This window comes from Leptopilina heterotoma, unplaced genomic scaffold (genome assembly GCF_015476425.1).
Source record: "Leptopilina heterotoma isolate Lh14 unplaced genomic scaffold, ASM1547642v1 Lhet_220, whole genome shotgun sequence".
NCBI classification, from domain to species: domain Eukaryota; kingdom Metazoa; phylum Arthropoda; class Insecta; order Hymenoptera; family Figitidae; genus Leptopilina; species Leptopilina heterotoma.
Window position 1 is genome coordinate 518,231 of NW_025110938.1, and position 24,020 is coordinate 542,250.

The 24,020-nt window shown below is 23.8% G+C and overlaps 1 protein-coding gene across 1 annotated transcript in view; it reads right to left on the bottom strand.

Annotated features, from left to right (window-relative positions):
- LOC122502094 (LON peptidase N-terminal domain and RING finger protein 3) overlaps positions 1 to 8,492 on the bottom strand; it is a 43,920-nt gene extending 35,428 nt beyond the window's left edge. The window contains exon 1 of the mRNA XM_043611986.1: positions 6,997 to 8,492. Coding sequence (XP_043467921.1) covers positions 6,997 to 7,558 — 562 coding nt within the window. The 5' untranslated portion in view covers positions 7,559 to 8,492. The remainder of the gene's footprint in view (positions 1 to 6,996) is intronic.
- Positions 8,493 to 24,020: the final 15,528 nt, after the last annotated feature.

Sequence of the window (24,020 nt, forward strand, 5' to 3'; positions counted from 1 at the left end):
TATTAATTTTCAGACCTTGCGTCCTTTGGAACTTTTTTTCAGCATATTGTCAAGTGTGCAATGTTTCAGTTGCAAACTATTTTGACAGAGATTTGCATCATTTACACTTTCAATTTTCACTAAATGACTATTTTCTTTTTTGTCAAATACGAAAATTTTAATTTTGAATTTCAGTGACGGGAAAATATTTTTCAACCCTTCAAATTCAGTTTCGAAAAAGAAGAAGAAAACAATTTTCGGATTTGAATCTGAAAATAAAGTTTTCGAGATAATCGTCATCAAAAGATATATGGTCATAAGTAAAAGATAATTTTAATGACGATTATCTCGAAAACAATCAATCTTTGGACTTTGCGTCCTTTGGATCTTTTATTGAGCATACCATCGAGTGTACAATACTTAAATGGCAAGTATTTTGACAGAGATTGTTATCTTCTACATTTACAATTACAACTAAAGTCAATTTTTCCAAAAATTTACGAACTATTTCCTATTTTTTCAAATTTGATAATTTAAATTGTAAATTTCACGGTGACAAAAAAATATTTCTCTAACCTTTAAATTAAATTTTAAAGATGGAAAATACAGTTTTTGAATTTGAGTCCAAAAATTGATAGTTTTTGAGATAGGAAAATTCAGTTCCGAACCAATTTGACAGAGATTTGTAATTTCTACATTAAGTACATACTTAATTTTTCCCAAATCACTATCTAGTTGCGGAATTTCGAAATTTTAAGGGTGAATTTCTCAAAGACGAGAAAATATTTTTCAACTCTTGAAGTTGGTTTTTTTTCTTCTTTTTCCCGTATTTTTTCAATGATGTAGTCAACCCGGTAGAAGAAAACAAATTTTAAATATATTATTGTAATGAAAGAAAAAAATCGAAAATCGATTGCTTCGATTTTGAGAAAAGTCACTTTTTAGACGAAAATTTTAATTTATTTGTTTACTTTATTTATTTTAATGGCTAAATTTAAATCTAATTATTAGGCGAATGGATTTTTGGACTCTCGACGATAAGCTGAAAAAAAGTCCCAAAGGACGCAAGGTCGCAAAATTGATAGTCTTCGAGATAATCGTCATCAAAGTTTGCGTTTTTTTATGACCGTCAGATGATGTTATACTTTGATGACGATTTTCTCGAAAACTATTAATTTTCTGACTTTGGATCCTCTAGGACTCTTTTTCAGCATATCATGCAGTGTAGAATAATTTAGTTCCGAACAAATTTGACAAAGATTTGTAACTTCTACATTAAGTACAGAGTCAATTTTTCCCAAATGACAATCTCGTTGCGGAATTTTGAATTTTCAAGGGCGAGTTTCTCAATGACGAGAAAATACTTTTCAACTCTTTAAGTTGGTATTTATGAAGAACAATAGACGTTTTGAATTTAAGTCTGAAAATTGATAGTTTCCGAGATAATCGTCAGAGAAAATGAAGTTATTCAATGGTCACAAAAAAGGGATAACTTTGATGACGATTATCTTGAAAACTATTAATTTTCTGACTTTGCGTCCTTTGGGGCACTTTTTCAGCATATCATCAAGTGTACAATTATTCAGTAGAAGAAGAACAGAACTTTCAGTTTTTTTATTTTTGATCTTTTTTTGCAGATTTGGTCACAAAAATGCGATAACTTTGATGACGATTATCTCGAAAACTATCACATTTCGGACTTTGCGACCTTTGGGACATTTTTTCAGCATATCATCAAGTTTACAATAATTCAGTAGAAGAAGAATAGAACTTAGAGTTTTTTTATTTTTCACCTTTTTTTACAGATTTTTTATTTTTAAACTGTTAATCATCTCATTTTTTAGCACAGTTTCTATAAGACTATCAAATTGAGACAAAAAAGGAATCAAAATGTTGTTGATTCGTTTTTTGTCTCAATTTGATATTCTTAGAAAAACTGAGACTATTTCGAAAATATTAAAGTAATTTTCCCCTTTTCGTCACCATTGTAAAAAGAAAATAAATTTATTTACGACAGCAAAATTGAATTAAAATTACAAAAAAAAAAAAAAAAGAATTGACTAATTTACATATTCAGTTATAAATTTATAACTGTGGGAAAATGTTGAACGTTATAAGGGAATATCGAGAGTTCTTTGTCTCTTGCGAAGAGTGCAAGAGCCGCGCGCGTATCTCAAGTTGGGAATAGTCTTGAGTCTGGCTGGTTATATAAGAACAGCTCTCAGACTGGCCGTGAACTTACCATCGTCCGAACGCAGCTGTGTCCTTTTCTCTTATAGCTTGGACTGGTGCATTCAGCCCGATCGAAAAACAAGAAAAACGCACTCTACACTAGGCACGTCCATGAGGACTGGTAACTTTCACGTTTCCCGAGAAGAGGAACTTTTATGGATAAACTGCATAAATTCCTCTTAATGTCGAAATTCATTTGTTATTTCAAAAAAATAAAACAACAAAAATTACACAATATTCGATTTTTTGGAATTATTTCTTATTTTTAGTACAGAAAGAATAGATTTGTTTTCTGATAACAGTAATCAGTACAATGACCTATCATTACGAATGTTACAAAAAATTTTAAAGCTAACGAACTTTAATTAAAGTTAACAAAAAAATTAAATAATAATAAAAAAGATTTTTAATTTAAAAAATTGTCTGCAATAAACAGACAAAGAGAATATTTATACTAAAAAATTAAACTCGAAAGTTTGAAGTTTGAAATGAAAAAAATTACGTTTTTAAAACGATAGGCGAAGCATAAGGTGATTGAGAAAGGTAAGGATTTGAGAATTTTTACCTGCATTTTGTCGGTTAACTATAAAATAACTCCAGAGTCAGTGGAGTTGGTCGATTAAAAAGCCAGACTGCGCCTGGAGAATTGGAGTGGGTATAAAAGAGAAGGACGAGTTTAAAAAGAAATAAAGTCAGAAATCCCTTTTCGAGGAGCCTCACAACTACTGACATAAAATTCCAGACACATTTCTTTTTTTTTGCGCTCGATATCTATTCTTATCCCATACAGGTTTATCAAGGATGTTTTTTATACCAGTCGGGGAAAGAAAGGAAACTTCCAACCTACCTCAATACTTTTAATCTTTAATAAGGATTCGATAAATATGCGATTACAATAAAGAATAAGATTAAAAATTAAAAAAATTGTCAAGTTGTGTTAAATAAACATTATCGGCAGAATTTGTATCTTGCTCGATAAGAAAAAACTAATCGCAATTTTTTCTATATCCAAAGAAACAATCTTTGAATCAAAATCAACTAGTCAGTTTCAGAAGTGAAAAAGTATTTATAATAAATTTCGAACTAAAATCAAGTTTTCCGTGTTTATTAACCAATGTCAGTGACAATGAGACATGTTTTTTTCTCCTTTTTCATTTTACATAAGCTTGAATATTTTCTCTGATTGGTTGATAGTCAGATCCACAACTATACAACAATTACTCTACGATTGGTCGCATTTACATCCGTTACGCAATTCATAAGAGACATATGAGCTTTGTATATTAATCGTACTACTAACTGCTTGTACTATTTGCTATTTAAACTCAAATACTTCCCACTTACATTTTGTTATGCAATATTTTTCCTACAAAACAGTTCAAAATTAAATTGCCTTCACAAACAAGTGGTTCAAAAAAAAATTTTTCTCGTGTTATGAATAAAAGGGTATAAATTCTGTGGGATTTATAGAAAAAAGTAACTTTTATAGAAAAAATAACATTTGTAGAAAAAAGTAACATTTATACAAAAAAGTAACATTTATACAAAAAAGTAACATTTATACAAAAAATAAAATTTATACCAAAAAGTAACATTTATACAAAAAAAAACATTTATACCAAAAAGTAACATTTTTTTATACAAAAAATAACATTTATACACAAAAGTAACATTTATAAAAAAGTAACATTCAGAAAATAAAGAGCAAAAAATAACATTCATAAAATAAATAAAGAGAAATAGGAAATAAATTCTCCTCTACTAGAAATTATTACATTTAATCTTCTGTTGACACTCTAGGTCATTTAGACCTAATTTGTTTAATGCTTCTCAACTGCCGTTCTTTGAAGACAACGAGAGGATTATTAATTTACGTCCGTCCGAATTACAGTTGTCAAAATTTGTGAAAACGATTTTTGTTCTATGATCCAAATAGTATGATGGTAAAATTAGTGGTTAGTTATTAGTCATTGAAAACAGACACATGTGCAATTTATATAATACTTTTCTGTATCTACTTTATTATTCATCTACTTATTTATCTACATTTTTTCTAAATTTAGCTCTTGATGTATCATCACCTAAAAGTAGAGGGGAACTCGATTTTTATCAACAAGGATTATAAATCGATTACGATTATTTGTCAAGGCTAAATTGTGTGTAAGATTTGGAATTTCTGATTAAAATATTAAATTAAGAATTTAGATTTATTCTTTTATTTCTTATATCTAATTTTTACCATTTTTTAATGTAAAACTCCTTGAGTGGGACTTTTTTTATTAGCTGATACAAAAATTGCAAATATTAATTGCATATTTATTAATATTAGGTAATATATTGTTCGATTTATTTGAAAAGTTTTTTAAATTTCGCCAAAAGTCAGAAGAGAGAAAGAAGAAAAAGTTCATGAATCGTGGGAATAAGCTAAAATTGTTTCTATATCAATTTTAGTTTTCGGAAAATTAAAAAAAAGACTCTTTTCCGACCTCTTTTAAGTCTCTCTCCTTTGTACCTCTAATGTTGTGAAAAAATACATTTTTGCAGTGTTGCATGTTTAAAGAAGGATAAAAAGAGGATTTTGGTGAACTAAAAGAGAGATACAATTTTTGACCGAGTCAAAAAAAATTTTTGGGTCAAAAAAATTGGTTTCAAAATTTTTTAAGGAAATAAATTAAAATTGTATCAAAAATATTTGAATTCTTTCTAAGAATTTTATTAAAATTTACAAAATAATTTAATTCTTTCGAGAAATTTTATTGAAATAGTATGAAAAACAAATTCAATTTCTCAAAATAACTTTTTGCTTACGAAAATAATTGAATTGATTCGAATAATTTAATTTAAATTTTTGAAAATAATTTACTACTTTCAACGAATTGAATTATAAATTTATAATTGAATTTTTACGAAGAATTTCAGAAAAAATTTTCCGAAATAATTGACATCCAGCTAGAAGTTTTACTATTTACCCAAAAAAATTTAATTCTTGTGAAGAATTTTAATAAAATTTTTAAAAATAATTGATTCATTGGTGAAGAATTTTAATAAAATTTTTGAAAATAATTTAATTTTAGCGAATAATTGAATTCTTTGGGGAAATTTTATTAAAATAGTATGACAAAAAGTGCAATTCCTCAGAAGAACTCTTTGCTTACGAAAATAATTAAATTGATTCGAATAATATAATTGAATATTTTGAAAATAATTGAATATTTAGGAATTAAATTAAAATTGAATTATAATTCAATTCTTGCAAAGAATTTTAGAAAAATCGTTCAAAAAAATTGAATCCCAGCTAAAAATTTTAATATTTACGCGAATAATTGTATTTTTGCAAAGAATTTTAATAAAATTTTTGAAAATCGTGAAATTATTGCGAACTATTCTATTAAAATTTTTGAAAATAATTCAATTGTTTCAAGGAATTCAATTAGAATTTAAGAATAATTTAAGTCTTTCAAAGAATTTTATTAAAATTTAAGGAATAATTGAATTCTTTCAAGGAATTTTATTGAAATTGTATGAAAAATAATTTAAATCCTCAGATAATTGAATTAAACCCAGAAGTTTTACTATATTTACCCGAATAATTGAATTCTTACTAAGAAATTTGAATAAAATTGTTGAAAATAATTAAATTTTTTCAAGAAATTCTATTGAAATTGTATGAAAAATAATTGAATTTCTCCAAAGAATTTTTTTTTTTATGAAAATAATTGAGTTAATGCAAAGAATCTAATTTAATTATTTGAAAATAATTGAATACTTTGAAAGGATTGAATTATAATTGAATTTTTAATTTTTACAGAGATTTTTGTCAAAACTACTCTCTAAGTTTGAATCAGTTAAAAATAGTTGATTTAGGAGCAAAAAGTCAGTCACTAATTCAAATATTAATATTTCAACTGACAAGTAGTTAAAATAATAACTGATTGTTAGTTAAAAATAACTATTGTTTCAGTAAATTTTTTTTAACTCATTTAATTAGTCAACTTTAAATAATTATTTAGTTATTTTTAACTGATTCACAATCAAAAGGTCAGTCACTGATTGTCAGTTAAAACAATGATTTTTAACTAATTCAGAGTATTAAAAATAATCGAAAATCTGAATAGAAGTTTCTTTTTTATCCAAAAGTGGAATTCTCGTGAAGAATTTAATTAAAATTGTAACGAAAATAATTGAATTCCTGCAAACGGGGTTTTTTTGTTTATATGATAATAATATAGTACCATAGATCTCTGGAGATGAATTTTAATAATTTTTTGAAAATCGTTGAATTCTTGCGAAGAATTATATTAAATTTGTTGAAAGGAATTCAATTCTTTTACCAAAAAATTGATACCAAAAATTCGGTATAAAAATTTAAAAAATTTGTGTACCAAATACCAAATTGGATCAAAATTGATACCAAAAATTCGGTATATAAATTTTAAAAATTTGTGTACCAAAGACCAAATTGGATCAAAATTAATACCAAAAATTCGGTACAAAAATTTTAAAAATTTGTGTACCAAATACCAAATTGGATCAAAATTGATACCAAAAATTCGGTATAAAAATTTTAAAAATTTGTGTACCAAATTGGATCAAAATTAATAGCAAAACTTTGGTATAAAAATTTACAAAAATTTGTGTACCAAATACCAAATTGGATCAAAATTGATACCAAAAATTCGGTATAAAATTTGTTTAAAAATTGTGTTTTTTTTTTAGCAAAAGGCATGATCATATGTAGGTGTGTTGATATCAACTAAAGACGATCGAACAATAATTTTTGCTCACCAAGGTGGACAGCGAGATTGTATCTCTCCAGTGCTTGACCGATGTGACCCTCCTTTAAGAGAAGGTCACCCTCGTGTCTTGCCCTGCTTGCTTCTGCCTCCCTTGGCCACCACTTTTCAACAAGCCTTTGCACAAGCACATTTGTTTCCCCCACTGCATCGAGTTTCTGTCCGCACACGCGACAATTCTTGGCGGGTTCGAGGCAATTTCTACAGAATGTATGACCACAATTAACCGTGACCGGCTGAAACAAGGTCCCCTCACAATATCCACAGGCAAAAGAATCATTTATTCTTCGCCTCAATCCCATGCAATTCCCACTCAGATCTTCCATCAATGCACCAACAAGATGTCTCAGCCTCTCCACTGGCACATTACCCAATGCCAAACATCTCGCGTAAACATCAATTGAATCCCTTATTCTTCCACATTTCGCCAATGAATCACCATAGCCAAAGAGAATTTCAAAATTCGGCGTCTGCTGCTTAAGGCATCGCTCATAAATTTCAACAGCCAATCCATAATTACGTGAGGCAAATGCCTCCTTCGCCAATTCGGTCATCTTCCACTTTTTTATTATTATTTCCTCTCAAAATAATAGTCCTCCCGATAAAATCCGCTGACTGCTGATTTTAGGATATTAAAAACGCTATACATTTTCTCACAATTTTTTATAGAATTCCTTTTTTTCTATCATCACTTTCTTTTTCCTTAAATTATTTATGAATCACAGTTGAGAATTTTTATTATTATTATTAATTATTAATAGTAGATGCGCAGGTGTCAGTATTGACATTGAAGTTTTGTTTGGTGAGCATCCGTTTGACACTTCGAACCACGCGGTTCAAACGACTCTCGAGAACTGGCGTACATTCACTTTACAATAACGGTTGCCCGAAGACTGGCGTGTCTCTCCCTCTCTGTCACCGACTTTGCGCGCAGTAAACGCTAAAGCTCAACAGCGCCACAACCCTCGAAGCTTTCGAGCTTTTTTTCCACCTAACCTCATCCCCCGAATTTTAAGGGTTTACATTTTTCCACACCGGTCAAAAGTCACATCTTTTCTTCTATTTTTCCCCCTAAACTTTTCTTTTATCAAAAATTCGAAATTTAAATCAAAATCATAAACCACTCAAAATTATAATCAATTATAATCATTAATTATAATTAAAAAAATGTATTCTATATTTTTTGGTAAAAATTGATTCTCTTTCATTTGTACCATACTATAGTGATTTAACAAAAAATTATTTTAGCAAAAAAAATTTATTTTTGCAAAATAGGGGTAAAATTTGTGCAAGTGGAGAAAAATAAACAAGGGACACTTGTTGTCACTTTGTGGATATTTTGGAATTTTGATTTTTGTTTCTTATTATTGTTTCTATGAAAATGGGGAATGTATGACAAAAGTAATTTGGAATTTTCTCTCTTCCTTTTGTTGCCTCAAATTACACACATAAACGAGAAAGAAACTCCAGACACGATCGCGAAAGATTACATAAAAGCGGTCGAGGAACGAAGCAACTGGCGGGAGCTCGGTGAATTCCGATTGGATCAATTATTTTACGAGGCAGCCTCGCTCCGGGATCTCCTCAGTTTTACGCATGAGCAGAATATTTTTACGTGTTGAGATATCATTTTTATATGTACACTTTTTGGGAGAATTTTGCATTTCGATTGTTTGAAATAATTACTAATCGTTATATTATAAAATTAACAATGGAATAGCTACGGTTAATATAATTAGAAATGAATATATGCAATTGAATCTTCTATATTCATTTTATTCATCATTGTATTCTGGATGTATGCTCGCAGTTTATAGTTGTTTTTGTTTACTTTTTGTTTCCCAAATTTTTAATAATTATTTAAATAGTTATTTTTTAGTAAAAAAAAATTTTTTATTGTAAAATTTTACTATCAATTAGTGAAATTTTTTACTGATTTGAATTATAGGACGAGTTTTCACTAATTCAAATTTAGAGAGTGAATTAAAATTAGTGAAAAGTCGTCCACTAATTCAAAACAGTAAAAAATTTCACTAATTGATAGTAAAATTTTATTACTTCAATTGGTAGTTTTGAAATTTTTTGCTAAAGTTTCAGCGAAAAGTTACTAACAATTAGTGGGGATTTTTATTAATTTAAATTATAGTGGACGACTTTTCACTAACTCAGATTTAAAAAAACTTTTACCTGGACCAACAATAAGTTTCTCTAAAATAGCGAAAGTATTAATTGAAATCAAGTAAATAAAAATTTCGCTAATATAAATAAATTTGTTACTGTTCCAGGAGAAGATTTTTTTTTCTTGAATTTTTTGGAGATTGAATAATAACAAAAATTAATTGAACAAAATTGTTTTGAATAAAAAATTATAATATAATTTGTAAAAGTAATTTTAACATTATAATATGAAAGATAAAAATAGTTTCTTATAAATTATTGTGGAAAAAATCATTTTTATTAACGAAAAATATGGTTAATGTTATTAATTTTATAGGAATATTTAAATTTTTACTAAATTTTATTTAGAGAACAATTTTGTCATTTTTTTTCGCAAACTTTTCTGAGTAATTTTTGCAAGAAATACTTTGAAATTATTTTATTCTCCATAATTTTGGGGTTAATAAATTAATTTCTTTAAAATTTTTGCAAACAATTGAATTTTCCAAGGAATTACGAATTAGTCTTGAATTAAAATAAATATTGAATTTTTAGAAAGAATTTTAGCAAAATTATTGAAAATAATTGAATTCTTTCGAGAATTTTTATTAAAATACATTTTAAAATAATTGAATATCTCCCGAAGAACTTTTTTATTTACGAAAATAATTGAATACTTTCAAGAAATTGAATTAAAATTGTGTTAGGAGCAGTTAAATTTTTACAAAGATTTTTTATCAGAAGAATTTTACTTTTTTCACAAATAATTGAATTATTATGATGAATTTTATTGAAATTTTTGAAAATAATTAAATTCTTTTAAGGAATTTAAATTCTTCTGAGAACATTTATTGAAATCGTATGAAAAATAATTGAATTTATTTCTCAGAAGAACTTTTTGCTTACGAAAATAATAATTTAATAGATTCGATGAATTTAATTTAATTTATTGAAAATAATTGAATACTTTCAACGAATTTAATTATAATTGAATTTTTACAAATAATATTAGAAAATTTATTCAAAATAATTGAATTTTAGCGAAAAATTTTACTATTTACACGAATAATTAAATTCTTGCGAAGAATTTTTATAAAATTTTTGAAAATAATTGAATTTTAGCGAAGAATTTTATTAAAATTTTTGTAAATAATAAAATTCTATCGAGGAATCAAATTATAATTGTATTTAAAACAATTAAATTTCATGGAAGAATTTTACTAAAATTTTAAAAATAATTGAATTATTTCGTGCAATTTTATTTTAATTGAATTAAAAATAATTGAATTTCTTTAAAGAACTTTTTATATTCAAAAATAATTCAAGTGATTCGCAGAATTTAATTTAATTTTTTGAAAATAATTCAATACTTTCAAGGAATTGAATTATAATTGAAATTTTACAAAGAAATTTAGAAAAATTATTCAAAATAATTGAATTCCTGACAGAAATTTTACTATTTACCCGAATAATTAAATTCTTGCGAAGAATTATAATAAAATTTTTGAAAATGATTAATTTGTGCAATTTTACTAAAATTGTATGAAAAATAATTGAATTCCTCCGAAGAATGTTTTATTTATAAAAATAATTGAATTGCGACTGAAAGAATTTATAATAATTTTTTTCTAATAATTGAATACTTTTAACGAATATAAATATAATTGAATTTTTACAGAGACTTTTATCAAAACTATTAAAAATAATTGAAAATCTGAATAGGATTTTATTTTTTATGCAAAAATTCCATTCTAGCAAAGAATTTAATTAAAATTTTATCAAAAATAATTCAATTCCTGCAAAGTAAGATATTTTTTGAGTATGATAATAATAATACAATAGAACTCTCGAGATGAATTTTAATAAAATTTTTGAAAATCGTTGAATTCTTGCGAGAAATTTTATGAAAGTTGCATTAAAAACAATATTGAACTTCTGCGAGGAATTTTATTATTTATAAAAAAAAATTGAATTCTTGGTAGGAATTTTATTAAAAGTTCTAAAAAAAATTCCGCCGAAGAATTTTTTTGAAATATTTAAAAATAATTAAATTCTTTTGTCAAATTTTATTCAAATTGATGAAAATAAGAGATAATAATTAATCAGTTGATGAACATAATAAGTATAAACAATAGAAAAAAATAAATTATCAAAAATTTTCTAAAATAAAAATAATTTTCAAAATATCCCAAAATTAAATGTTTTTAATTTCCCTATTTTTTTCATCATGTTCTCTAAAGTTGATAGAAAAATTACTATTTTCTTCTAAAGAACATTGAGGATATACAATAAGCAATTTGCCAACAAATCCTAGTTTCGTAACTTGTCCTTGAATTGATAATTGTCCGATTAATATTATAATTTAATTGCCCGTTATGTTTATCGGTTCACGTGATTGTGGATGTCACTTAAATTGCAATAAGAGAGGTACTAAATGTTTAAGTGGATAAAAGAAAGCAAACTATCTAAATGCACTTGACATCATTATAAAAAGAAATAATTAATTTCTATCCAATACATTTATGGAAAAAAAAGAATTTTTCTATTAAAAATATGTTTACGCATTTTTTTTTTTAATTCATCCCGATAATTACCTGACAATAAATTTATTTAATGATGAAAGAATTATATTCTTGTTTAGTGAAATTTTTTTCATAACTTCAATGCATTTATATTACTAAGGTTATTGGCCTTTAATTGAGTATGATGTCATTTTAAACGTCATGCTAAAAGATTGCTGTATAATAGTTTTTTTTTTTTTTTTTTTTGAAGACAAATATTTTTTTAATCCTTTGAAAAAGAATTTTTTTTTAATCTACATGAGGAGAAAGAAATTCTTATCACTAATTGTAAGCAATAACCAAAGATTTCATTTTTTTTGCACAAACAAATTCCTCGCGAGTGCATCAATTTAATGATAAATCGTCATTTCTTTTAAATGCAATCATTGTTTTTTAAGAAAAATATTCTCTTGTTTTTTTTGCATTTTTTTTATGAATATCTTTTCATCGAATAATATTGGAGAAAAAAAGATCTTTTTTTATCGAAAAATTTCTTTTTATTTAATTTATATTTTTTTTCTTAAATGGAAAATAATTGAGAAAATTATTCATGATTTAGTTTTTATTGTTTAGGCAAATTTGTATGTACTTATTGAAATGAAAACATTTTAATGAAATTTATAGAAGTTGGCTACGTGCGCATTAGAAATTACGTAAGATATTTGTGTCACGTAAGGAGTCGCACAACAAATTGTTAATCATCAAAATACACAGTGTAGCTATGTATATTTATGCATAATAGAAATATGCACTGAATAAATTTTCAAGGCAGCTTTTTTCGGCTCTTGATGATTTTAGGACGAAATTTATTGTTTGCCAGGGATTTTTTTTTCTTTTGACATTCGAAAAATGGGGGATAAAATTAATTCTTCTCTGTACAATAAATTTTTTATTGTCTTTTTCGTTTTTCCATTTGTCAATTTGTCGTCGAGTGTCTAAATATTTTTATTTATTTTTTCTAATGTTTTTTTTTTCATTACTTTTTTCATTTTTTAAAATTGTTTTTTTTATTTTTTTTAGTATATTTTTTACTTTTTTAAATGCTTTTATTAGAATTTTTTAATACAATAATAAATAATGATTTATTATTCTAATGTTTTAGTATTATTTCATTATTATAATTTTTTTGTTTTCCAATTTGACATCAAGTGTCTAAATATATATTTTTTTAATATTATTTTTTTCCTTACTTTTTTATTCTTTTTCAGTATTTTTTTTTTATTTTATAAAATTTTTTTATTAGAATTTTTTAATACAATAATAAATGATGATTTATTATTCTAATGTTTTAGTATTATTTAATTATTAAAATTTTTAAGAGTAAAAAAAGAGATTAATATAAATAATAATAATCACGACGACCATTCGAATCTCGTTTGTGAGAGAATTTTCATGCCCTCTAGGCGGCAGTTTAAAGAACTTTTGGCGCGAAATTCAAAAAAAAATTATTAATCCTTTATTATAATTAATTAATATCTATAATTATTAATTACTGGGTAAATTTCTAACCAATATTTACCAGAATTCATATAAAATTTAAATTTAAATCTAAATTAAAAATTTGTTTTTTGTTTCAGAATATTGTTTAATGAAAGATTGCAGCTGCTTTAAGGATTTAAAAATCGGAATAAAAGAGAGACAATTTTTTTAAAAACTTTTCTCAAACAGTAGTTATAGTTTGGACCAGTTTAAAAAAAATTTCTTTCCACGTTTTCAGTAAATTTTTTTCTAATATACAAGAAATTGCAAAACAACGTGCGAGCGCGTCTTTCTAAAATCAAGGAGACGCTTCTTTATGTAATTTCGGAACTACCTTGCTTTACACAACACGTTTTCATTCCCACTTTCACGTAATTCTACCCTGTTTCTTTCAAACTCTTTTACATAATTCATTATTTAAAAAAAAGAGAATAAAGGGAAGTATAATCTTTTTTTAAAAAAAATTATTTCATTATATATCTCATCTTTCATTTCAACTTTTTAAGTTTTCCTTCTTGTTTTCGTATTTCATTATACGCGAAAAGCTGTATTTTTTTCATTATCAAAGCAATAACAGTTTGTTGATTCTAGAAAATTTTGATTCCTTAATATTAATTAATAATTTATAAATAAATTAATAATTAATTAATTAAGTAATTAATTAATTAAATTAATAGAATTTATAAAAAAAAATGAGAATTCAAAAAGAAAATTAGAATTCAGAATTAGTCATAGAATTTCTTGTCACTGAACAATAATTTAGAAATTAGAGAAAAGGAAAAATTTTTTTTTTTAAATAATTTAGAAAACAATAAGTGTTTATTTTTTAAAAACAAAAATTGGAGGCAAATGAATGAAACTTATTTGTCCTGTTTGTTATCACAAGTATAGAATTTTTAATATATATTTATTGATTGTTTTGAAACAACAAAAAAAATGGAACTATTGATACTCCGGCAATAATATAACTTCACAAACATATTATGTGTTAATTTTGTTCGCGCTATTTCCGTGTAATTGAACGTGTAAAATACTTGAGTATATATTCTTTATCAGTTATTCCACGTGCTGCCTCTCTAGGTCTCTTAGTCGCGTGCAAGTTAATAATACTCAGATGTTGTTAATATATGTTTAAATCGACAGAAACAAAAAAAAAAATAAAATAAACAGATAAAATGTTTTTCCCACAAAATAATTTTTCCGTTTTTCCCCAAAAATTATTTTTTTTCCCAAATGTTAATTCGAAGTATTTTATTTTACTTCGAAATTTATTTATAATAATTTATTTATTTATTTATTTTTTTATTTATTTCAGTTAATGAAAAGTATATTTTTCTCAGATAATAAATTTTTGTCATAAATTTTTTGTCAATAAAAATTATTTGACACAAATAAATATTTGCAGGTCAATAAAAATTATTCGATACAAATAAATATTTGCTGAATGATAGACAAGTAATCATTTACTGAATCAATTAAAAATTTTCAAAAATTATTTTTATAATAAAATTTTAATTTTGAAAGAAAGCCGAACAATTTTCTGAATCTGAAAGTTCAGAATTGTTGTCGGAAGAATTTCAAATAGGAAAGATTTTCGATATTGGAAAATAAAATAAAATTACGTAATTTGAAAATTGAAAAAAAATTTTTAAAAACTGGAAATTTTATACAGTCACACGTGTTGACGAACTGACAAAAATGTTGATATTTGTAACAAAGTATATTGCGTGTAGTGACCGAAATAGTGTATAGATAAATTTTTTTTACATAATGTAAATGATTCACCTACACATTTCAATATAGGGGTTCACGAATACATAAGTTTTGCCGACGTGACACTTGATCTGCTGATGTTATAGTGCTTGTACAGATATATACATATACGTATATATTTGAGTCGAGAATCAGAGCGGAGTTTATGTAATCGAAGTTTGTGTTAAATGAATCACACTTGGTCTCACTTATAGTCACTTCTGAAATGAAGTTCCCTCTTCGTTTCGTCACGATGAATATCAAACAAGTTATGTCATTTTTTTCCACATTAAGCACATAGGCAAGTTTTACAGCGTTCATAACTTTTTCTGAACAACATTTTATTATTGTAATTAAAACAATGAAAAAAGAGGTTCATTCAGAAAGAAGAAAGTAAAAAAAATCCTTATTAAAATGCTATTGATGAAGTATAATTAATTTATGTAAATGGTAAAAAAAAAAATTCTTAATTATGTTCATTTCCTTTTTTTTTCTTTTTCTTGCTGTTCTAAAAGTTTATTAATTTAGTCGAATATATCGATCGGATAATCTTTTAATAATGATACGATAATTATCGAATAGTAATCAAATAACGAAATATATAATTATCAAATAATTCTACTCAATTAATGATTAAGTAATTATTAATTAAGAAAACATGATTAAGATTTGAGCGACAAATTTTGAAAGAATTTATTGAATTTATAGTGAATACAGGCTTCGAATATTATGACTTTTTCGACTTTTTTCCACTATTTTCAAAAAATGCGACTTTTTTCGACTAATTTTCAAAAATTGCGACTTTTCGACTTTTTTCCAAATGTTGAAACAAAATACCACATTTTTAGTGCAAAATGCAACTTATTTCGATTTTTATAATGTGAAAAATAACTACAGACAAATTTTTCAAAATTATATTTTTAAATAATTTTTTACGATAATAAAAATTTAAAAATATACGCATAAATAAAAATTTTTAGAATAATTTAAATTTTGAAAAATTTAATTAAAAATAGTTTATTTTTTTATCACAGTAAATCGTGAGGTATTAGAAAGTGTTGCAGATTAATTTAACACCAAAAAAGACTAAAATAATCAATTTTGGTGGTATTTTTTACAATAAATGCAATTTTGGTTCATTAAATTTTTTTATAACTATAAAATATGACCAAGTAATAAAATAATTATTTTATTTTATAAGAATATTATAATGCTTCAAAATTATTTTCATTATTTCAATTCAATTATTATTTTCAATTATTTTCATAATTCAATTATTATTTTCAAATAAATTTTTTAATTACAATTTTACTTTATATCTATGATTTTTATTATTACTAAAAATAATTGAATCCTTAAAAAGAATTTTATTACTCTTGAAAATAATTAAATTTCTGCAATAATTTGTAACTTCCCTACAATTAAATTTTTTTCTAGTGTTTTTAACTAAAATTCTTCAATAAAACCATTATTTTTAATAATTTTTAAAAAATTTCTTTGAGAATTTTCAAATTCATTCGTTTAGAATTCAATTTTACAAAATTTCAATTATTCGGAAATTCTGCAATTAAATATATATATTGAAAAATAAGAACACGAAATAATTTCAATAAAAATCTTATTAAACTTTTAAAAAGAATTAATTCTACAGAATTGTTTGTCAAAAATATGAAAAATTAAGAATTTCAGTGATTTTAATTTGAAACTTTTTCAAAATTTAATTATTTCTAAAAATCAACGTTACCTATAATACTTTTAATATTTAATTATAATCTAAAATTTTAACTGAAATTCATTTTTAAAACCATTTTTATTAGTAAATTCTACGAGAATTCAATTATTTTCAAAAATAATAAAACTCTTTACAGTGATTCAATTATTATCAGAAATAATAAAATTCTTTTAAGACAATCAATTATTTTCATAAATAATAATACTCATCACACAATTTCAATTGTTTTTAATTCAATTTCAATCAAATTTCTTGGAAAACGTAATTATTCTTAAAAATTTTATCAAAATTTGGCAAAAGAATTCAATTATTTAAAATATTGTCGATAAAATTCAATTATTTTATAAAGTAATAAAATTCTTCACAAAAAATTCAATTGTGTTCAAAATTTTTTTTAAATTCTGTTCAAAATTTTAATTATATTTATAAATAAACAAATTCTTCTCTGAAATTCAATTATTTTCAATATCTACTATTTTAATAAAATTTTCCAAAAGAATCCCAATATTTAATAAAAATTTGATGAAATTCTGCGCAAAAATGATAAAAATTTCACAGGAATTTAGTTATTTACAATACAAATATAATAAAATTCTTTTAAGCAATTCTATTATTTTCAAAAGTAAGAATAATAAAATAATAAATAAAAAAATAATAAAAATTTCAAAGGAATTCAATTATTTACAAAAATATTAGAATTTTTCGCAGGAATTCAATTATTTTCGAATATTTAAATAAAATTGTTTGAAAGAAATCAATTACTTTAAAGTTTAAATACAGTTTTAATTAAATTTTTTTGAAATAATTCAATTATTCTTTTAGATTTCCATAAAATTCTTTCCAAGAATTCAATTTACATAAATAATTCTTTGAAAGAAGAATTTTGACGCTTTTTAATAAAATTCTTTTTAAAATTCAATTATTTTCATAAACAACAATATTCATCACAAGAATTTAATTATTTTTAAAAATAATAATAATAAAAATCCTATTAAACTTTTACAAAGAATTAATTCTACAAAATTGTTGGTTAAAAGTATGAAAAATTCAGATTTTCAAAGATTTTAATTTGAAACTTTTTTAAAATTTAATTATTTCTAAAAATCCACGTTATAATGCTTTTAATATTGAATTATAATCTAAAATTTTAACTTAAAGTTCATATTTAAAACCATTTTTATTAGTAAATTCTAGGAGAATTCAATTATTTAAATATAAAAATAAATAATTTATTAATTTCATGTTTCTTGAAATTAAATTCTCATAACAAATGTTATCAACAAACTTTTTAAATCATTAAATTCTTTGGACGAATTTTAATAGAATTTTTAAGAATAATTACATTTTTCGTGGAATTCGATTAAAATTGCATTAAAAATAATTGAAATTATGCAATGAGTTTTATTATTCATGAAAATAATTGAATTCCTAAAAGAATTTTATTATTTATAAAAATAATTGAATCCCTGTATAGAAATGTTAATATTTATGAAAACTATTGAATTATTGCGAAGAAATTTATAAAAAATATTTGTAAATAATTGAATTCCTGTAAAAAAATTTTATTATTTCTGAAAATAATTGAATGTTTGCGTAGAATTTTATTCAAATTTTTTTTAATAATAATTCTTTTGGAAAATTTTATTGAAATAGTAGATATATTGAAAATTATTGAATTTTAGAAAACTTTTGAAAATAATTGAAATTTTGACAAGAATTTGATTAAAATTTTGTAAAATAATTGAATATCAGAGAAGAATTTTATTATTTATAAAGAGAATTGAAATTTTGACGAGAATTTAGGAAAATTTTTGAACACAATTGAATTTAGCAACTATGTTACTAAGTTAGTTAGTAAGTTAGTAACTAAATTAGAAACTAACTTACTAACTTACTATTCTTCCTGGAGAAGCTAAATTCGTTGATTTTTTACAAATCGTTGACTTTGGTGTTTTATTTAAAGTAAAATTTCATTCATAGTTAAAAATAACACCAAAATAGATGATTTTAATCCTTTCTGGTGTTAATTTAATCCTAGAGGGATTAATCTGTTGCAAATTATTTTAATCCATTCTGGTTGTATTTTAACACCTCACGTTTTACACTGTGATTGGATTTACAATTTTTCTCACAAATTTCTTTGAAAATAACTTTGAAGTGAAATGAAAATTTTGGATTTAGTACCTACAGTATTTAATATTTTCGAATTGTATTCAGTGGATAAGAGTTTCTGAAAATCTATATAAATCTCGTGTGTTTCGTCACTATCGTTCGACACTCGACAATAGAAAAGCGCATGAAAGGTTACGTGTTTCCAGCAGTTATGAAATACGGGGCAGGGCTCGCTCATGACGTCGAACACAACGACCGATCGAATCTACAATCTTAGCTCGCAATACAACTATATGGTATTTATTGATGGTCCATGACCTATGTAAACCGATATTTTATTCAATTCGAAATTTACATTTTTTTCCCCCGATTTGAACCTTTTCCAAATTTATCTCGAATTCTTTCCATTTCTATCTGCGAGAAAAGAGAATTGGCCGATCTCTTAATAATAATTTTCTTACATAATTCCCAAGAATCCTGCAAGCAAATTTCTTTGTTTCCAAACTCCCAGAAGTTTATTTTGCAAAAATTATTATTTCTTTCCTCGAACAACCGTTTAATTAATTAATTAGTTTAAGGGCCATTTCCATACCGAAGGTGATTAAAAGTTAATTAGTGATTAAAGCCTATTTAAACCGTTCACGATTAGTTTGCTAAAGATTTAAATCTGTAACTTTTAATCGGTGTTGTTGAAATTGGCCCTAAATGGTTAATTAACGATGATTTGGAAATTGTAATTATTTGTTTGTATATTGTAAATTGTAAATTGTAAATTTATTAATTATGAAGTTTATTATCCTCTGTGAAAATAAACGAATAGTCAAAGTATTTTGAAGTTATTTTGAAAATAGATGTAACAGTTTGGACTGCCTACTATCGATTAGTATTGTATTTGTATATTTTCCTATCTCAGTGTATGACTAATTTGGAAAAAAAGAAGTAATGAAGACTAAAGTGTTACGTCTCTTATGCAACAAAAACCAGGTCACGGCCAGCCGAAAAAACCGCAGACCTACCTTTCTCTCTCTTGTACTCTCTTCCTTTCTTTCTCTCGAATCAATTTCTTTTCTTCATTTATAGTTGAAAATTGAATTTCGGACTATTATCATACTTTGGAACTATTTTTCTTTAATTCAACTTCTATTGTCCTCTCTAACATGCCATTTTGACTATTTTTTGACTCTATTATTACTATTTTTTGACCTTATTTTGATTATTTTTTGACTCTATTTTGACTTTTCCGATCTTTCGTCCTTTTTCTTTTGTACTTTTCTGTATTATTTTTCTACATAAATATCTTTCGGAGAATTTAATTCTATTCGATAATATTCTTCTGCGTCAGAAATCACAAGTATATTGACAAAAGAACGAAATGAATTTTCGAAAAGTGTGCGTAAAACTAGGTATAAAATAGTCTCAAGTGTTTTTCCTTGAGATTGAGATAGAGAGAAACATTTTATGACCCATAACATTTACAACTAAGAATATGTTCAGTTTATGTATGTACACTATCAAACAAGTCTCATTTTTCAAAAGAAGAAAAGAAAACTCGAAATTTAAAAATGAATTTAAATTTATTTGTATCATACTTTAAAAATTGGAACAAATCGATAATTTTTTAGAACTGTTCAATTTCTATTTTTGAACACTTCAATTTTCATTTTTATAAAAAATTAATGTTTTAATGTTTTAATGTTCAATTTTCATTTTTTAAAACTTTTTACAATTTTTATTTTTTTATTTACTTTTATTGTATTCATTTAATTTGAATGTTTTAGGACTGTTTTAATATAGGTTCGATGTAATAATATAATATAATATAATAAATTATGGTATCGGTTTAATAGAGGCGTAACCATACCAATTGGATTATTACGAAGGTACTCACCAGACGTTGTGCAAGCAGGCCTCGTAGCTATTCGTTACGTCGTCGTCTGAAATAAATGAATAAGCTTAGAGCATCAGTAGTTTCGCAAATATATTTATTCCACATTACATTGTAATTTTTTTCCCCATATAATTCTATGGCTATATTTCTCACACTCGTACCCTACATTGTATATCAAATTATTATTTTCCGTTTCACAATTCGATATTTTTTTGTCCAAATATTTCTTCACTCCTACTTCTCGCTTCAAAGAGAATCAAGTACAAAAAAAATTTTACCATTTTTAATTTTTCCACTACAAATTATTATTGATTAGAATTTAATCAATTAGAATCAAAATTTAATAAAAAATTTATTAAATTCAGTTATTTTCATAGACAATAGTATTCATAACAAGAATTCAATTATTTTCAAAAATTTTAATAAAATTCTTAGCAAAATTTCAATTTTTTTTCAAAAATAACAATATTCATAGAAACAATTCAATTATTTCCAAAATTAATAAAATTCTTCGCAGAAATTCAATTATTTTCAATAAATCAAAAAAAAAAAAAAAAAAAAATAGTAAATTTTTCGACAAAATAAATTATTTTAATAAACAATAGTATTCATCACAAGAATTCTATTATTTTCAAAACTAATAAAATTCTTCGCAAAAATTCAATTCTGTTAAAAAATTTTTAAAAATTTTTTATCAAAACTTTATCTCTGTTTATAAATAATAAAATTCTTCTGAATACTTTCTAAAAATTACAACTACTGTCCTTCCAAAATTCAATTATTTTCTACAATTTTTAAGTAAATTTTATCTCTAAATTAATTATTTAAAAACAAAAACTCAATTTGTTATAATAATTGTTTATTTCAAAAAGTTATTAAGGTAAAATATTTTCAAAAAATTTTAGTAAAGAATTTCTTAAAAATAAATTTTTTAAAAATATTTTCAAATAATTTTTAAAAGATAATGATGATTTTTTTTTATTTGTCATAATAGTTTTTAAATAATTGATATTTTGCCAACAATTTTATAAAAATTTGTGAAAATAATTTCAATTCTTTCGAAGAATATATTTAAAATAGTATTAAAAATAATTGAAATCATGAGAAGAATTTTATTTATTCATATTTTTTTGGAGCAATTCTTGTGAAATTGTAGTAAAAATAATTGAAATCCTGCCATGAATTTTATTATTTATGAAAATAATTGAATTATTGCAAAGAATTTCATTACAATTTTCTAAAATAATTAAATTCCTGAAAAGAATTTTATTACAATTTTCTAAAATAATTGAATTCCTGAGAAGAATTTTATTATTTATGAAAATAATTAAATTCTTGCAACGAATTTTAAAAAATGTTTTTAAATAATTAAAATTTTGACAATAATTTTGTTAAAATTTGTGAAAATAATTGAATTCTTTCGAAGAATGTATTTAAAATAATATTTAAAATAATTGAAATCATGAGAAGAATTTTATTATTCATATTTTTTTTGCAGCAATTCCTGTAAAATTGTAGTAAAAATAATTGAAATCCTGCCATGAATTTTATTACAATTTATGAAAATAATTGCATTCTTGCAAAGAATTTTATTATTATTTTCAAAAATAATTGAATTCCTGAGAAGAATTTTATTATTTTTGAATATAATTGAATTGTTGCATATTGCGAAAAATTTCATTAAAATATTTAAAAAGAATTGAATTTATGTGAAAAATGTTGTTATTTTAGAAAATAATTGAATTTTTTGTCAAAATTTTACAAACATTGTTTTAAGTAAATAATTTTTTCAAAATATATATATATAATAAATATTATGAAAATTTTATTTAAAATAATTGATTTCTAGTGGAAAACTTTATTTTTGAAAATAATTAAGTAATAAATAATAATTGATATTCTTCGATGAGTTTTATTATTTATGAAAATAATTGAGTTTTTGTTTAGAATTTTATCAAAAATTTTTTTAAAAATTGAATTTCTTTGGAAATTTTATTATTTATGAAAATAATTGAATGTTGGATGAATTTTATCAATTTTTTTTTTAAATTGAATTCTTTTTGCGAAATTTTATGAAATTACTAGATTATGAAAATAGAATTTCGAATATTTTTTTTAAAGGAATTGATTCATTTTAAAGGATTTTGATTTTAATTTTTGAGAATAGTTTTTTGATTTCTAGTATTGGCGAATTTAAAGTAAATTCTCAAAAAATACTGGAAATACCAGCTTTTAGTGGTTGAAATCTAAAAAAAGGAGCCAAATAGTAACATAACGTAAAATAGTAGTAAATAGTAGGTTTTAGTAGATGAGTACAAAAGTCTGTTAATTTGTATAAAGAATCCAAAAAGAATAAAATTCATTGTGCGGACAAAAAAGGAAAATATAAAAGTATATTTCGTCTGATACTAAAGTGAGATAATATTATATAAGCCTTTCTCAATTCTATATTTGATTAATCATTATATATTTATATGCTCAACTGGTTGTCATAATATATCCACTAAAAGATCGGACATTCACGGTCAAAGTCGTTATGCAATAGATTATATTATACTTTAGAATGTTGCCTCAAATTATCATCCTCATAGTTAAGAAAAGATTTTTAATTCCGGATTATAACAAAATTTATACTATTTCCACATTTTTCGAATGGAAATTAAATTTTTATTTCTTCTTTTCACATTTTGTTCGATACTTTTACCATTATTACGATTATTGTACGATTAGAAATAAAAAATGATTTTAATGACAGTACAAGTTCGAACAATATATTTTGTAACATGTCAAATAACCTAATATAATAGAAATAATTTTCCTCTAAAAAAGAGATAAAAAATAATTTTTAAGATTAGTATTTTTTAATTTTCTAAATAGTGAGAGAATGTTGCCCATTTTCGGATGTTGAGAAATATACATCCTGCAACGCCCTGTGCTCGCATCCTGCGTTGCGAAATTTGTTACGTTCATTTGAAAAACATGTTAATAAGAATCACCATTGTCCCAACATGTATACGCACACTTGAGACTCATCATCATTTTCTAATTGGGACCGACATTTCGTTATTACTTAATCTTAACTATTTTTGAATTACATTCTTCTTTCGTTTTTTTTAATGTATTAAAACCACATTTCTTCTTTATTTATATAATAATTTATAAAAAAAAATTTATATAATTCATAAAAAATAAAAATACGATTTTTTTTTTTTTTTTTTTGACGTAAATGATTATGTAAGTGTAGGACCAGAAAAATTCTTCTGAAAAGGTTTAATATTTTTCCTAAAAATTGTGAATATAATAATAAAAAATGTCGAAATTGGTTGATTGTTAAA